Below are 16,586 nucleotides of genomic sequence, written 5' to 3' on the forward strand. Positions count from 1 at the left end.
CTGCCCAGGAATCCCCGGCAAGGATGGGAAAATGGAGATCGTCCATTTTACGATGCGCCTCAACTTGGCCTGGTTCACTCTCGCCAAGTCAGTTTTCCAGGAAGAGAAATGAATGGCTCTTTCTGCCATCCATCATTTGTTTTCATCTGGGAAGGTAGGAGGGGGCGGAGGAGAAGAGGATGAGGGAGGGTCAGGGGATAGGGAATGTGGAACCGGGTTAAGGATGGGGATGTGGGACGGGGGGCGGGGGACAAGGAAGCTGGAACAAGGAGATGGAACTGGAATATGGAATGGGGCCTGGGATCGAGGACGTGGATGGAGACTTGGGTCAGTGATGTGAAACAGGGATGTGGACAGGATTGCCGACCTCTCACCCGCATCCTTCCTCTGGTCTGGATTGCCCTCTCTTTTCATATCCTACAGATCATCACTTTCCCCGCCTTCAAAGCCTTATTGAAAGCACATCTCCTCCAAGAGGCCTTCCCCTACTAAACCCTCGTTTCCTCTTCTCCAAATCCCTTCTGCATCGTCCTTGCAGTTGGCTTTACACCCTTTATTCATCCCTCCCTCAGCCCCCAGCACTTACGTACATATCCATCATTTATTTATACTAATGTCTGTCTTCCCTTCTAGCCCAAAAGCTTGTTATAGGCAGGGACTGTGTCCACTAACTCTGTTATATTCTACTCTCCCAACTGCTTAGTGTAGTGCTCTGCATATAGTAGTAAGACCTCAATAAATATAAATGATTGGTTAATTGATCGATTGATTGACCAGTCAGGAATAATTTGATTAGGAGCCTCAAGGGAGGTGGTGCCCAGAGAGGTCTCTGGATGGAAACCCCTATATATCCCTCTGGATGGAAACCCCTATATACCTATAAACCCCCTATAAACCCCCAAGCTCATCCTACCCTGTTCACCTCACTCCCTGGCATTATGGCAGCCACCCTGGGCACCAGGGGCAGCTGCTGGGGTACCTCCTCTGGGGTTAGTTATCGCCCCAAGTGTGACCCATCTAGTCTGAAAGGTCTGTGTTAGCTCAGATGGATCCTGGAAGAGCTTCCTGGTCCTTTCCACGTGAGTCAGAATTCCCCCATTACCTGGCAGGCCTGGCTGAGGGAGAAGGGGGTAAAGGGTGTCCTGTAGGCTGATCTCCGAGCCCTCTACAGCCCCAGGAATGATGCAGAGTAAAGAGGGAGGATGCCACCCAAGGCCCCAAGGGATTTTCTCCAGGACATGAGCGGGGAGAATGGAAGTATTGGGGTCACAGCAGAGAGCAGCTCCTGGCCTAGGGGATGAGGAGGAGGTCTCTCATGCTTCCATTCCTTTGTTGGTATTTATTGAGCAAATACTCTGTGCAGAGCACTATACTGAGTATGCTCCCTCAGCCATTAAAATGTACCTTTCGGCTGGAAAGGGGCCAAGATCGCAGCGTGGCTCAGGGGAAGAGAACGGGTTGGGGAGTCAGAGGTCATGGGTTCGAATTCCGACTCTGCCACTTGTCAGCTGGGTGACTATGGGTAAGTCACTTAACTTCTCTGTGCCTCAGTTACCTCATCTGTAAAATGGGGATTAAGACCGTGAGCCCCACGTGGGACAACCTGATTACCCCGTATCTACCTCAGTGCTTAGAACAGTGCTCTGCACATAGTAAACGCTTAACAAATACCAACATTATTATTATTATTATTATTACTATCGGTCATTCAGTGGCATTTATTAAGGCTGTTCTATTTAATCAATTGATTTAATCGATTGATCGATGGTATTTATTGAGTGACTACTGAGAGCAAAGCACTGTACTAAGCTCTGGGCAGAGGGCAAAGGAGGCAAAATCAATCAATCAATGGTATTTACTGAGTGCTTACTGTGTGCAGAGTATTGTACTCAGCACTGACAGTACAGTAAAAAAGAGTTGCCCGCAGTGAGCTGACAAGCTACTGGGATCTTCAGATACGAAATCCCAAACCAGTGAGTCGATGAGTCCCTTCTTTTTGTTAAAAAGTCCTTTGTTATGCCTAACCTCTGCCACTTCTCTGTTTTGTGACCTTGGGTAAGTCACTTAACTTCTCCTGGCCTCAGTTACATCACCTGTAAAATGGGGATTAAGACTGTGAGTCCTATGTGGGACAGGGCCCGTGCCCAACTTGATTAGCTTTAAGCACTTAGTATAGTGCTTTGCACACAGTAAGCACGCAATAGATAATTAATAATAAATAATCAGTAATAAATACATTGAACGAATTAATCTACTCCAGTGCTTAGAACGGTGCCTGGTACATAGTAAGCATTTAATAAATACCATTTTTTAAAAAGCAGCTGATCTCCACCCTCTGTACAATTTATGGTGGTGGTGATGGATTGAGTTGCTTTTAGGTGTCTCCTCCAGATGAAATAATTCTAATTCCTTTCCCCTTCCCTCCCAGGTCCTACCAACCTCACCAACCCAAACTCCCTCCCCTCCTCAGCTGGTAAAACCTTGCAGGGGCCCCCAGGAATAGGCCGGGGGGCGGCCGGTGCCCCCTGTTGCCGATCTTCAGGCTTCCCACAGAGTCAGGGGGAACAATGGTCTGGGCTTCTGATGCTCAATTGTCGTCCCCTCACCCACCCCCCCGCCTCCACCCTGCTGTGCCACTTTCTCTGCACGCAGTAATGAGTTTCTTTCACCCTAATGGACACCAGTGAGTGGAGCCCTTTTGTTTGCGTCAATTCCAATCATGGGATCAGTGCGGCTGTTCTCACCCTACCAACCCTGCAAAGGTTTCGAGTGGGCTGTGCTTGGCCTGATGGGCAGAGGCGTGGCTTGGGTATCCAGCTGAGCAGAGGTGCCCCTCCTTGGGAACGGACCCAGGGGAAAAGACCCCCACCGTTTCTCATCCCAGGAGAGCACCTGGAAGCCCAAGCAGAATCAGCCCAGAACTAGGGGGCAGAATTTCTGGGGAGACCCTATTCTTAATGGCTCAGAGCCTTTTTTTTCTTTCTGACCTGGGATCATCTGCACAGCTGCTCTGGCCCAGGGGCAAAATCCTCCCCCTCCCAACCCCTACCAGGCAGGGCTAGGAACTTCAGGGTGAAGGATGGGGTGCTGGGATCGGGGTGGGAGGTGGTCCCCAGTTGATGGACTCTAGAAAGGCTGATGAACTCCCTCTGGTGACTATTTTATGGGGGGCAGGGGGACCTCTCCTCTGGCTCAGTCCAGGCAGGACAGGAAAAACAATCTGAGAGAGTAAGGGAGGAGAAATGTACACCTTAAACAGTCTATTTTCTTGAAATAATAAAAGCACACCCACACTGTGTCCCTCCCTCATTCCTCATGCTCTCTGCACCATTTTCTCTCTCCTCTTCCTCCCACGCCCTTGCACTCCCTCCTCCACGGTCTTCATCATCACCATCCCTTTTGCCTCCTCAGTGGGGATCTGAGCCAGCAATCTGTCCGGGCTAGGACAGGGACCACCATCTCTGGAGAAGAGACCACTACCCACCTCCTCCTCCCCTCAGAAGTCCTTTCTATCCTAAAGAGGGGTTCAGGCAGAGTCCCCCTTCCTTCAGCCCTTCCGCTTCTCACCCTCGCTCTCGTGGGCACCCACACTTGCCCACTTTAAAAGCAGCTGCTAGCCGGGAGAGATGGGCAGGGGTTTAGGAGGCAGCCCCCCGATCGGCCACCCTACCCCTCTTCTCTCCCAGCTTGGAGCAGAGTTGGGCTCACAATGCCTATTTGCTGAGGATGTGACCTCGGTGGGCAAGGATGGAGACCGAAACCGGACCCCCTCCCCTTAGGGCCCTGGGGACGTCAGCCCCTTGCAGGTGCCCTCCCGGCTGGGCAGGGGCATGGGGTCGGAACCCAGGAGTCCCATCCCGGGCCTCACCTCGGCTCTCCGGGGGAAGAGATTGGGGTCTCGAGCCAGAGTCAGGCCCTGCCCCAGAATGGTACACAGACTCGTACTGGAGCTGGATCCCTCGAAGGGCAGTCCTGATGCAGAGACCCTGTTTCCGATATACCCCTACCCAACCCCGGGGCTTCAGGACCACTCTGGCCCCACCCCCAGCAGGCTCCCCGCAAGTCTCCCCAAACCCCCTGTCCACCCCCAAGAACGACCAGGCAGTGACGGAAGGGGGTTGGGAGAAGCGGGAAGGGTAAGGAGGGGCCAGCCCCGGAGCATCCCTCGCAGTCGCGCCTTGGAGGTCATAATTGCTATTAAATCACGGCCTAACCAAATTATGCAAAAACCAAATTATCTCCAATGATTTTTATGTTTTTGAAATGTTCCAGAGACGCCGGGGTGATTACTGGGGGACGGGTAGCAGCTGTCACTCTCTGGGAGCGCAGAATTCCCAACAGCTGGGAGCTGTCAGTTCTTTACGACGACGCCGTTAGCGGCAAATGAGAGAGGCGGATGGCACGGCGGTGGGCAGGCCGAGGGCACCGGGGAGGGCGGACGCCTCTTTGAGCCAGGCCCCGGGGCCCACATCCACCCCCGGGCAGAGTTAGCAGACCCCTCCTCCACACGTCCTCTCCTCAGCCAGCGGCGGCACCCGACCCGGCCAGTGGCAATGGACACGTCTGAGCTCTGAGCCGTTCAGCCTAGAGCCGATCCCAAAGAAGCACCGGGCAGGTTCGGGGCAGGGGCATGGAAGCACCGGGCCTGTTGGGGTAGAGGAAGCCTGCCATCTGCCCAGCTCCTGCCCCTGTCAACCACTCCCAGGGGCAACCTTTTTCCCCAAGCAGCGGACTTCCTTCCTTCCCCACTGTCACAGCTAGGCCCTGGCTGGGATCTGAAGAGGGCAAACCCTCTTTAAGATGATGTTTGCTGTATCCATTCTTCCCGCCCCCTCGCCCCCCTGCCTCCGGCCTCATCACCCCCTGACCCTCTGCTCCCCCGAGCAGCATGGCGTAGTAGATGGAACATGGGCCTGGGAATCAGAAGGTCATGGGTTCTAATCTCGGCACTGCCACTTGTCTGCTATGACACCTTGGGCAAGTCACTTCATTTCTCTGTGCCTCAATTGCCTCATCTGTAAAATGGGGATTAAGACTGAGAGCCAGCGTGGGACACCCTGATTACCTTATATCTTCCCCAGTGCTTAGAACAGTACTTAGTACATAGCGCTTAACAAATACCGTTATTTATTTATTTATTTATTTATTTATTTATTTATTTATTTATTTATTTATACCTCCCCCTAACCTCCACCTTCTGCTCCCCCTACCCCTACCTCTACCCTTCACCCTCTGATCCGCCCCTTCCCCCCTCCCACTACTCTCCAGCCCCTCTGCCACCTCCACACCCCTCCAGCCCCTACGGGTTCCTGGGCCTCTCTTTGATTCGATCTCGGCAGATGGAAGGGTGGTTCTCAAGCCACAGTTCCTTCCTCTCCCCCCCTCACCACCCCGGAGAGGACCTATGGACTTCTCACCCACGTCCTCCTTCTGGCGTGAAAAGACCTCCCTCCTCATATCCCTACCTTCAAAGCCTTATTTAAAGCACATCTCCTCCAAGAGGCCTTCCCTGACTAAGCCCTCATCTGTTCTTCTCCCACTCCCTTCTGTGTCACTCTTGCACTTGTCTTTCCCTCTTTTACTCACCCCTCCCTCAACCCCACGGCACTTATGTACATATCGGTAATTTTTTTATCGATCCCCGTCTCCCCCTCTAGATCGTGAACTCCTTGCGGTCGGGGAACATGTCTACCAACTCTTATATTCTCCCAAGCACTTAGTACAATGCTGTGCACGCAGTAAGCACTCCATCAATACCATTGACGTTGCTCTGCAACGCAGTAAGCGCTTAATAAATATGATGGATTGATAGGAGGAGTTAGGGCCACGCCTGGAGGCAGGGGAAGGGGCGGTATGACCTCAGGCGAGTCCAGGATGCGGGTGGGGGGCCCCCACAATTTAGCCGAGCGCATCTCGCCTGGGTCTGGATTAGGTTAATCGCGTGTGGGTCCGCGGGGACGGGATGGATGGAGGAGTCCTGTGGGTGAAATGCTGTGTAACAATGAGGGAGCCCTTCTTCATTAATAATGCATTCGGAAGAAGCAATCTCCACTTCCACTAGCAAGCTGATACCCTGGAAAATAGCAGGTAATGATGAACATTCATAACGAGGCTGTTCTAATAATGAGCGCAGTGCTATTATAAGACCACAAGCTGGACACATCCGAAAATAAATTATTTTAAGGATCCATTAACGAATGCCTAATTAATGCCCAATTAGAGTGGAGCTAAAGAGGAAGTGCTCTGGCCAGTGGTGAGCGCTCACCACAGCCGAGGAGACTGAGCACGGTGGAAAAACCTAGCCACGGAGGGAGAAGAGAGAGATGACTAGCGGCGGTGGAGGGGAGGGGGGATGGGAAGAGAGCCCACCGGGAGTGGAGATGGGATTACACCCTCCCGGTTCTCGTTTTCCACTGCCCAACGTAGTTCCCGGAGACATCCCCCTCCCCCAATCCCCTTCCCCTCAAAGGGAGGCGGACCGGACTCTGCTGGCCAGGCCTCCGGCGGTTCCTCTCCAGGTACCAGGCCTTGGACCGTGGCCTCCAGATGTGGGGGAACTGTCCGGCTCGGATCCGTGTCCGGGAAGGGCCTGTGTAGACGCCTGCACACACCTCACCCAGATGCTGTCTGGTCTCCCGCCCCCAGCCCGGCCCCCGCAGGCTCTTCCGAATGGATGGAGGACACCCCAACGTGCTTCCCTGCTAACTTTCCCCCTGCAAGAGGGGGAAAGGGCCCTGTCCAGGGGGACGAAGGAAGTATGGACGGGTCTCACTGGGTCCTCCTTCTCCCTTCCAGTCTGCCCACCCTCCCAGATGGGACCACCCACAGGTCTGCAGACCCCCTGTGCCCCATCCCCAACCTCCGTCCTAACCCCAATCCCCTCTCCCCTGCCCCTGCTCGCAAAAGCAGCATGGCGTATTGGATAGAGCATGGGTCTGGGAAATCAGAAAATCATGGGTTCTAATCCCGGCTTCGCCACTTGTCTGCTGTGTGACCTAGGGCAAGTCACTTCACTTCTCTGGCCCTCAGTGATCTCATTTAGAAAATGGGGATTGAGACTGTGAGCCCCACATGGGACAGGGACTGTGTCCAACCCAATCTGCTTGTATCCACCCCAGCACTTAGTACAGTGCCTGGCACCTAGTTAAACGCTTAACAGATACAATTATTATTATTATTATTGCCCCTCTTCACTGCCACCCTGACACCCTGTCCCCTCTCTTTCTCTCTCACGCTCTCCCTTTCCCTCTCTTTTTTCTCTCTCTCTGTCTCTCTCCCTCTCTGACCACTTTGTCTGCCCAGGGTGCTGTGTGGAGTTGTTCCTGGTGCTGTTTGGGCTGGAGATTCACGTCACCACCCCCTGTCCCGTGGACTGCGTGTGCTACCCGGCGCCCATGACGGTGAGCTGCCAGGCCCACAACTTCGCCGCCATCCCCGAGGGCATCCCGGAGGACAGCGAGCGCATCTTCCTCCAGAACAACCAGATCAGCCTGCTCCTGCGCGGCCACTTCACGCCATCCATGGTCACCCTGTGGATATATTCCAATAACATCAGCTTCATCGCCCCGGACACCTTCCGGGGCTTCGTGCACCTGGAGGAGCTGGACCTGGGCGACAACCGCCACCTGCGGGCCTTGGCCCCCGAGACTTTCCAGGGGCTGGTGCGGCTGCATGCCCTCTACCTGTACAAATGCGGGCTCAGCTCCCTGCCCACTGGGCTCTTCAGCGGCCTGCACAACCTGCAGTTCCTCTACCTGCAGGACAACCACCTGGAGTTCCTCCAGGATGACTCCTTCGGGGACCTGGTCAACCTAAGCCACCTGTTCCTCCACGGCAACAGGCTGTCCAGCCTCCACCAGGACACCTTCCGGGGCCTGGTCCACTTGGACCGGCTGCTCCTCCACGAGAACCAGCTGCAGTGGGTGCACCCCCGCGCTTTCCACCACCTCCAGCGGCTGACCATCCTCTTCCTCTTCAACAACAGCCTGTCCGAGCTCCAGGGGGACTGCCTGGCTCCCCTGGGTGCCCTGGAGTTCCTCCGGCTCAACGGCAATCCCTGGCACTGCGGCTGCAAGGCCCGCTCGCTGTGGGAGTGGCTGCGCCGATTCCGGGGCTCCAGTTCCAGCGTCCTGTGCCGGACCCCCGAGCAGCTGAGCGGCCAGGACCTCAAGGCGCTCCAGGCAGAGGTCTTCCGGGCCTGCTCCACCTCCTCCTCCGAGTCCCTGCACCAGATCAAGGCGCACCCGCTTCCGGCCCCGGATCGGGGCGTCCCCCGGGACCGGCTCCCGCCCGCCCACGCCTCCAGGGAGCGGGATGGCCCGCCCGCCCCCCGCCCAGGCTCCCGCAAGCCTGGCAAAAACTGCACCAGCTACAAAACCCGCAACCAGACCTCCAAGCCGGGGGGCGGGCTGGGGCCGCGGAAGGGTGCGTCCGAAGGCCAGGACTACATACCCGACTATGAGGCCAAGTTCGGCTTCGACCTGATGCCCACGGCCCGGCCCAAGCGCAAGGGCAAGTGTGCTCGGCGGACCCCCATCCGCACCCCCAGCGGGGTCCAGCAGGCGTCTGGGGCCGCTGAGGCCGCCGGGACATCGCTTCTCCTCTGGATCACGGTGGCCACGGCGGCGGTGGTCACCCTCCGCTGAGCTGGGGGGCGAGCCGGGGGTGGGCGCCAGCTGGGGGTGGGTGCCGGCCGCCTGGCTGCCACCGGACACCATCTCTTTTCTCCTCCTCTTCTTCGGACGGGGAGGATGTGGTGCTCCCAAGGGAAGAAGGGGGAGGCGTCGGGTGGTGCCCACCCACGTGGATTTTCCCTCTCTGAGCTGCCCGGCCGCAGCCGGCCTGGATTAGAGGCCTCAGCCCTCGGTTGTCCCCCCACAGCCAGGACCGCCCACCTGCCGAAAAGCCAACCCCCCTGGAGGGATGCGAGGGACACCAGCTGATCTTTCATTAGTGACAACTGGTCAAACAGACAAGAGCGGGGCACTCTACGAATCCTCTTCATTTCAGGGGCCTATGACAGACCCCTGGGATTACTAGAGGGAGCACAATTGTTGTAAAAAACAAACAAAAAAAACCCAACAAAAAAACAAAAAGCAAACAAACAAAAAAAGATCACCGATTAAGCCTAGGCCATTTATCTGCAAGTCTGTAGATGTGCGAGGACTCTTAGTCGGCGGGAACTAAGAGAGCTCGGCCCTCTGGGACCCTAATCCAGACCTTCTCTGATGACAATCTCAACTTCCTGACCATCTCAGGCACGTGGCGGCTCAGGGCTCGACTACCCCGGCTCGGCCCTCGGAGTAGCCACCAACCAAAGGAAAGATTGCTTAGAGGCTGAAATGTAGAACTTGAAGAGATTCCCGCAGCAGGTGCGTTTTTGTAACTGTGTTCACTTATTTAAAAAAAAAGAGAGTGAGAGCGAGAGAGAGAGAGAGAGAGATAAATGTACAGGTTTTCCTCCCCCTCAGTTACCAAACTGTATGTCTTATATCATGTTTATAAATTATATGGAAACTATATCTGCTGAAATAATGATCGTATTGTTGAATTTCTAGCGAAGGATTATTATTTCATTTTTGTCTAGAAAACAAACTGGGTGGAGGAATTTATGTATACCGAGATTGGAAGGGAGTCGGGGAGGGAGTGAGGGAAGAACACGAGCCAGACAAGGGACCAGTGTTTTTAGCGGCTTAGGGCACCAGCCTTTTTGATAATGCCATGCAGCCCAGTACTTCCCCCCACCCAACACACACAAGCCCCAGTTCCCTCTCGTTGACCTAACCTCTTACTGTGCCCCAGGCGGAGGGAAGGAAGTCAATGGAAATGCCCGTCAGCTCAGACTCCGGAAGAGCTGGCCTCTGGGAAGCAGTAGGAAGGCTGGAAAAGGAGTCTTTTTTTGAAGTTGAAAGAGGGGTTCCAAACAGTGTTAGTCCAATAGGGCAGCGGTGACTTACTCAAATTCAGAAGGACCAGTGTATATATACATTTAGAGTCCAACAGGTGTAGACGTTAGGTGGCCAGCCTATGGTTGCCACTCCCAGCTTTGGGCACAGCATTAATACAAAACACCCAATGGCTTCTCCTCGGCCTTGTGGACAGGGGCCTGGGCAAGAATTTGGCCTTGGGAACCTTAGGGTAAGGGATGGAGCAGAAGAGGGGGTGAGGGAAAAAGGAAGACCTGCCTAACTTGGCCTACCTCTTCCCGCCCCGATCCAGAGACAGGGGAAACAGAGGAAGCAGGGAGCCAGGGCCCAGGTGTGGATGGGAACAGGAGGTAGCAAGGTGGCTGACCAGAGGCCCCTAAGTCCACCATTGCTCCGCATTTCACACGCAAAAGCAAATGTTCATTCCCCGTCGGGAAGAAACACTGAATTCCACTGAGAGGGAAATAAAAATGATCTTGGACGAGGATGCCCTGTTTTTTTCATTTCCCCACCAAACATTCCTGTAGTAGCGATATATCTCTGGGTGGAATCTGGTGTTTGGGGCCCGAGCTCAGCTCAAAGAAAACGGCACGTTCGCTGGCGAGGAGGGGACGTGTTGAGCAGGGGCACACTGACTCACGGTGACATCGGGAGAAAACCTGTTCTCCAAATCTTCCCGCACATGGAACATGATTCACTTCCCACTCCGACTGTGCCGGCCAGCGCCGCTTCTGTTCATTCCCCCAGTAAGCAGGCGGCTTCTCAGCGTCTCCCTGGCCCCTCTCCCAGCCGCCTCTACACCCGCTCACCCTCTCCTGGCTCTGAGCGGCCCAAGGGGGTCCCTGCAACTGGAATGAGACAACCTGTTCCTGGTATCGGAGTTTCCACGAGGCCGAGCTTGGGCCAAACGGTTCCGGGCAAACACCGAAAGACACCCCACACCCACTCCCCCCCACCCCCAGGGAGCCCAGTGCCGGGTCCCCCTTCTGTGGGGAGGTTGAGGTTGATTTTGGGGGCCTGCAGAAGCGGGAGGGTTGAGGAGTCTCTGCCTTTCCCGGCTGTTCTAGCCAAATCCTTCTGGCTACAAGTCTTTAAAGCTCACTAAAGGGAGGCCCAATGAAGCCAGAACAGATCATCTGTGATCCGTAATTGCTCCCTGGCGCTCTCCACGCTCTCGCCGGTAGAAGCCCGACGACTGCCGCTCATCCTTTACACACTGGAGGACGTTGTTCTGTTGGTGATTTCATTTCGAGCTCCGGACATCAGGGTCCTCACTGGGAAAATGAAGAATATAAGCACTTTATTAATTTTTTTAAAGACCCGGTAAGCCCTCCGATATGAAAGTAAAATGTCAGTACGCGAGATGCTGATGTTTTATAAATGATCCGGCTCCGTCAGGAATGGCTGACTCGTGGGGCTGAATGAGAGAGAGGCGGTGTGGCCCACAACCCAAGCTATATTTTTAGCTGCTTTTCCCCCTCTAAGATGTAGAGGAAAATAAAGGCAATTCTATTGTGTATTACATCACTTGTCAATCAAGTGCTCAGATCCCAAGCAATAAACGACATTACTGCAAACAGAATTAAAAGGGGAAGATGAATCGTTAGCTACGTGAAGGCCCCTTTACCCACTAGGGCGAAGGGGCCGGGGAGGGAGATGTCTTTCCCTGCTCTGTCCCCGCATGGCTCTCCTACAGCCCAGTGGGGACCCATTGATAGAACTGTTTCCTTCTCAGGTATAAGTGGCCATTTTGATTGCTGGCCTCCTGTCCTACTCTGCCCCTTCTCCCTGATTCCTCCGAGCCTCCTTTCCTTCCCTGATACCATCCCAGATGCATCCCATTTCCAATGTGGGGAAGGCCAGGTGCCCCCCCTGCTCTCAGATCCCCTTTCTCCCGGATCCTCTTTGCTCTCCCAGGAAGGGGTTTGACCGCCTTCTCCGATCTCCTTTTTCTTTGAACCCGAGCAGCCACTGGGGGCCCGAGACCAAACCCGAACCCCTCAAGCCCTGGGGGAGGGACTCCGAACATCCAATGTCTATCTACTGCTCCTCTGGGAGCAGCCGATCCACCAACTTCCTTCCCAGGACCCGCTCGTGGACAGTCTCACCCACTGCCTGACTCCCCGTCCCTATTGCTCTCCGGCTTGGCATGCTGTTTCGAGAAGCTTAGATTTTTTCCGCATTAAGCTGCATCCGCCGTTTGGCCGTGACAAACAGGCTCCCCAGGCCCCCCGTACGCTCACCCCATTCCTTGCGTTGGATTTCATCGGAAACTCATGTCTCCCTCCCGGTGCCTCTCGGCCAGATCTTTCGTTCGGTGCAAACGAGCCCGCGTCGTTCCCTAGAAATCCATCTGGGCTGGAGTCCCGTTCTCAGACACCTGCTGCTCCCTGGTTTGGAGATCCTAACCTATCCACTTCGATTACCTTCCCCCATTCTCTCTCCTTTCACCCACTTGTACCTTGAGCAATATCCCCTTGCTGCCCCGCTCCTCCTTCTTCAAAGGCCTGGACAGTGCTCCATCCTGTATCTCGAACCCTAGGCTCAGGGCCCATGCGCACTGCCCTGCCATCTTGGGACTGGCTGTTGTATCCCAACAGAACTCCTGGGGCTAGTGACCTTGGGCAAGTCACTTAACTTCTCTGTGCCTATCTGAAAAGTGAGATTCAATCCTACTCCTTCCTACTTAGACTGAAAGCCTCATGTGGGACAGGGACTGTGTCCAACCTGATTAACTTGCATCTACTCCAGCCCTTGCAACAGTGCTTGGCACATGGTAAGCGCTTAACAAACACCCCGGCTCTGCCATTTAGCAGCGTGACTTTGGGCAAGTCACTTCACTTCTCTGTGTCTCAGTTACCTCAGCTGTAAAGTGGGGATTAAGTCTGTGAGTCTCACTTGGGACAACCTGATTACCTTCTATCTACCCCAGCGCTTAGAACAGTGCTTGGTACATAGTGAGCACTTAACAAATACCATCATCATCATAATTATTATTATTATTATTTACCCAAGAACCTTTTTTTATGCTATTTGTTAAGTGATTGCTACGTGCCAGGCAGTGTTACTGGACCCCGAGGTAGATGCAAGCTACTCAGGTTGGACAGGGTCCGTGTCCCATATGGGGCCCACACTCTTAATCCCCATTTTACAGATGACATAACTGAGGCACAGAGAAGTTAAGTGACTCGCTCAAAGTCAGAATGCAGACAAGTGGCAGAGGTAGGATTAGAACCCAGGTCCCTCTGACTCCCAGGCCCATGCTCTATTCACAAGGCTATGCTGCTTCTCAGCTTCTGTAGATTTCTTGACTCCCTCCACTTCTTTATTCTCCAGCTCAGAAATGTTTGCTTCCTGGCCTTCTTTCAGTTTCACTGGGCCCATTAGAAAAACGTAAATATCCTCTGTCCCCACTGCTGATTGCCGAGGTGTTTGCACACAACTGGAGCCTCTCCACACATCACATCCCCTGGAGCAGCCCATTCTCCAGCTCCTAAGGAGAAACACTACAGGGTTAGGGTGAAGACCCTCTGAGTACCTGATCTGCCGCTGTTAGGGCAGGGTCAGCTTCCACAGATCTCTGGATAATTAGCACTGAAAATTGCGAGCGTGATGAATGGGGCCTGTCCTCAGAGGACTTTCAAATGGCTTTTCTGAGCACAACTGCGAGACTTCAAGTGGGCCCCTCCTTCCCCAGCAATCCCAGTGTTTATCAAATCATTATCTGGAGGCTGTAGTCCAGTTTCTCTCACTGCCACCCTTTCCCTGTGCGCAAGCAGGTGCAAAAACACACATGCACACTCTTCCTTTGAAAAGTCAGCCTCAAAATAACTGTTTAACAAATCAGCCATTACTCTATCCCATGTCACCAATTCCCTACTATCACTTTGTAATGGGCCAATTTTCCCTTTTGCCTTCTGTCTGGTCTGAGAATATCTCAAGAACCTTTGATTGTGTGTTAAAATATCCTCTGCAATCCCATGTTCAATATCTCTTTTCTGCTCCTCTAATTGTCCCTTTTAACTCGCTGCTCCTTTTCTATAAATCTCCCAGCCCTCCTCCTTTTCAGGCTGTTAATAAATACAAGATCTAAAAAATGTACATAAGCCTCTATTGTTGGTTAAATAACTCACGGCCAATCTAAGCAGCTATCCATTTAGAGTTATTTCTCTGCGTACGGCAGTGGAGAAGAGAAGATGGCACAGATACTCAGGGCTTCACAAAGCCAACCCTGAGTCTTCTTCTACCTCAGGTGTCGGGAACACGGACCTTAGGGTTGCTTGGGTTCTCTTCCTAGCAACCCCCTCTGTGCTCACAGAGGCCAGAGGCTGAGGCCTCGTCCTCTGTCACTTAGAGAGAAAGTCAAAAAGGAAGCCACATTTCCTTGGTTGGGATGGGACCTCGTAGGCTGGGATTCTGGCTGGGGAGAGAAAAGACTGAGTGAGGGGCTGAGATGAGAAAGAGCGGGAATGAGACTGAGAGTGAGTGAGAGTGAGTGAGAGAGAGAGAGAGAGTGAGAGAGAGAGAGAGAGAGTCATTACCCAGAAACAGCAGCAGCTTAAGTGCTTTTCAGTTTGGTGGTCAACAAGCATTTTTCCCTTAACAAGGAAGAAACCAATATCAAATCCGCAGACGTGCACCCACGCCAGACCCCTCAGATCTCATTTCAGTCCTTCGAAGGCTTCTCCCAGCTCTTGTTTCTTATGTTTCTTCAGTTCCTGCTCTCCTTGGGGCAGGGGTGTTATCTGTTGTCATCCATCTATTTATTGTATCCCGCCCGTTAAGGCTGCTCCTGAAAGATGTAATTTGATATTCTCCCCTAAGGAGAACACTTGGGTCACTACACCTTCAAAATCAGCCAGCTGTCAGTGACCTGAGCCTTGCAGAGACCCCCTCCCTCTCCCCCCGCCCCCACTTACGGTGGCGCACCCGGACTTAGGCGGTAGCATCTCCGACGACTCTCTTGGTGCTTCAGCAAGGAGAACGAGAAGGAGGGAGAGATATATTAAACTCTTCAATCTCTGTAAGTGCCTTTTCCCCTGAGACAGACACTAAGGAAGAAGGAAATGTAAGTGCTTAAGTACTAAACAGGTACAGGAGTTATCTAAAGACATCCAACCCCAACTTACCTCTCCCTGTGTTCGAGGAGAGTCATCAGTGTGGCATTCAAGATTAAATTGCCCCTTAAAGCAGAGAGCGAGCTGATGATATTTAGATGCGGCAAACTCAGAGAAGCAGCTGGTTGGCCCCGAACGAATCAGCAGGCCCCAGGTTAACTAGGTAACCGCTGGCCAGGATTTCCTTGGCTCCGAGAGGAGGGTCGTGACCGGCCCCCCGGCCGCCCACCCCCGACAGAAGCCGCTGACAACCGAGAGACTCGGGAGACCCACTCAGGAACCCAGAAAAATGAGGCCTCATTCTCCACTCAGGAGAACTCATACCCAATCACCAATCAATTGTATTTATTGAGCACTTACTGTGTGCAGAGCACTGAGCGTAGCGTTCCTGGAGAGTACGATATGGCGGAATCAACAGACACATTTCCTGCCCACCACAAGCTTGCAATCTAGAGGGGGAGATGGACATTACTATACATAAATTATGAATATGTTCACTTTTCTGTGCCTCAGTTACCTCGCCTGTAAAATGAGGATTAAGACTGTGAGCTCCACATGGTACAGGAACTATGTCCAACCCGAATTGCTTGTACCCACTTCACCACTTAGTACAGTGCCTGACCCATAGTAAGCACTTAACAAATCCCAAAATTATTATTATTATTATAAATTCTGTTGGGTTGAGGGTGGGGTGAATGAAGGGTGCAAATCTAAGTGTGACGGTGACACAGAGGGAGTGGGAGAAGAGGAAATGAGGGCTTAGTCGGGGAAGGCCTGTCGGAGGAGATGTGCTTTTAACAAGGCTCTGAAGGTGGGGAGAGTGATCGTCTGTCAGAAACAAAGAGGGAAGGCGTTCCAGGCCAGAGGCAGGATGTGGGCGAGAGGTCGGCCGGAAGATAGATGAGATCGACTCACCAAGAAGCGACGGGCCTCTTTCCTTTTCTGCCCAACTGGGAGAGCAGAATCCCACTCGTTACCAGGGGTGTTTTGCTTCCTGAAGGTGAAAATGTCTTCACTGTAGTCCCCCAAGCCCATCCGGCCCTCTAGGCCAGAGAAGGCTGGTAACCTTACTGCCTGAGACAAGGGCACCGCGGTAATCAGGAAAACAATCCCATTTTAAGCCCTCCCTAGTCCACCTGATCCCTGAATCTTGGCGCGTTGAGTATCTCTCTTCCAGATGCCGGCCTTGAAGAGGATTTATGCTGTTCTTGGCTTGCAGAGGAGCTGAGGACCCTCTAATGGTAACCTGCACTCTGTGGCATGGTGCCTCCAAAGCCATTAATCCCACCAACTCTTCCCAACGCTCCTGCCCGCTCCCTTCCCCCCTGCTTTGCCAGCCACGCTTGATTGACATTCCCTCGCCCCTTCCGGGCTCTGAGTCCAAGGGGTTTTTCTTCTTTATCTAAGCCCTTGAGTCTCAGGGGGACCCAGGTCCCTGACCCCCATCTGCTGCCACTTGGAGAGGTCACGTGTTTTGTCTGCGACGTTTCAGACCTTCTCTGTGTGGGTCTCGCTTTGCACACACGAGTCACAGGCCCTTCTG

The 16,586-nt window shown here is 53.6% G+C and overlaps 1 protein-coding gene across 1 annotated transcript in view; it reads left to right on the top strand.

Moving 5' to 3' along the window:
• Nucleotides 1-10,413, top strand: part of RTN4RL1 (reticulon 4 receptor like 1) — a 65,983-nt gene extending 55,570 nt beyond the window's left edge. Inside the window, exon 2 of the mRNA XM_029082582.2 lies at nt 7,303-10,413. Within this exon, the coding sequence (XP_028938415.1) occupies nt 7,303-8,645 (1,343 nt within the window). The 3' untranslated portion in view covers nt 8,646-10,413. The remainder of the gene's footprint in view (nt 1-7,302) is intronic.
• The last annotated feature ends 6,173 nt before the right edge of the window (nt 10,414-16,586 follow it).

This window comes from Ornithorhynchus anatinus, chromosome 17 (assembly GCF_004115215.2).
Source record: "Ornithorhynchus anatinus isolate Pmale09 chromosome 17, mOrnAna1.pri.v4, whole genome shotgun sequence".
NCBI classification, from domain to species: domain Eukaryota; kingdom Metazoa; phylum Chordata; class Mammalia; order Monotremata; family Ornithorhynchidae; genus Ornithorhynchus; species Ornithorhynchus anatinus.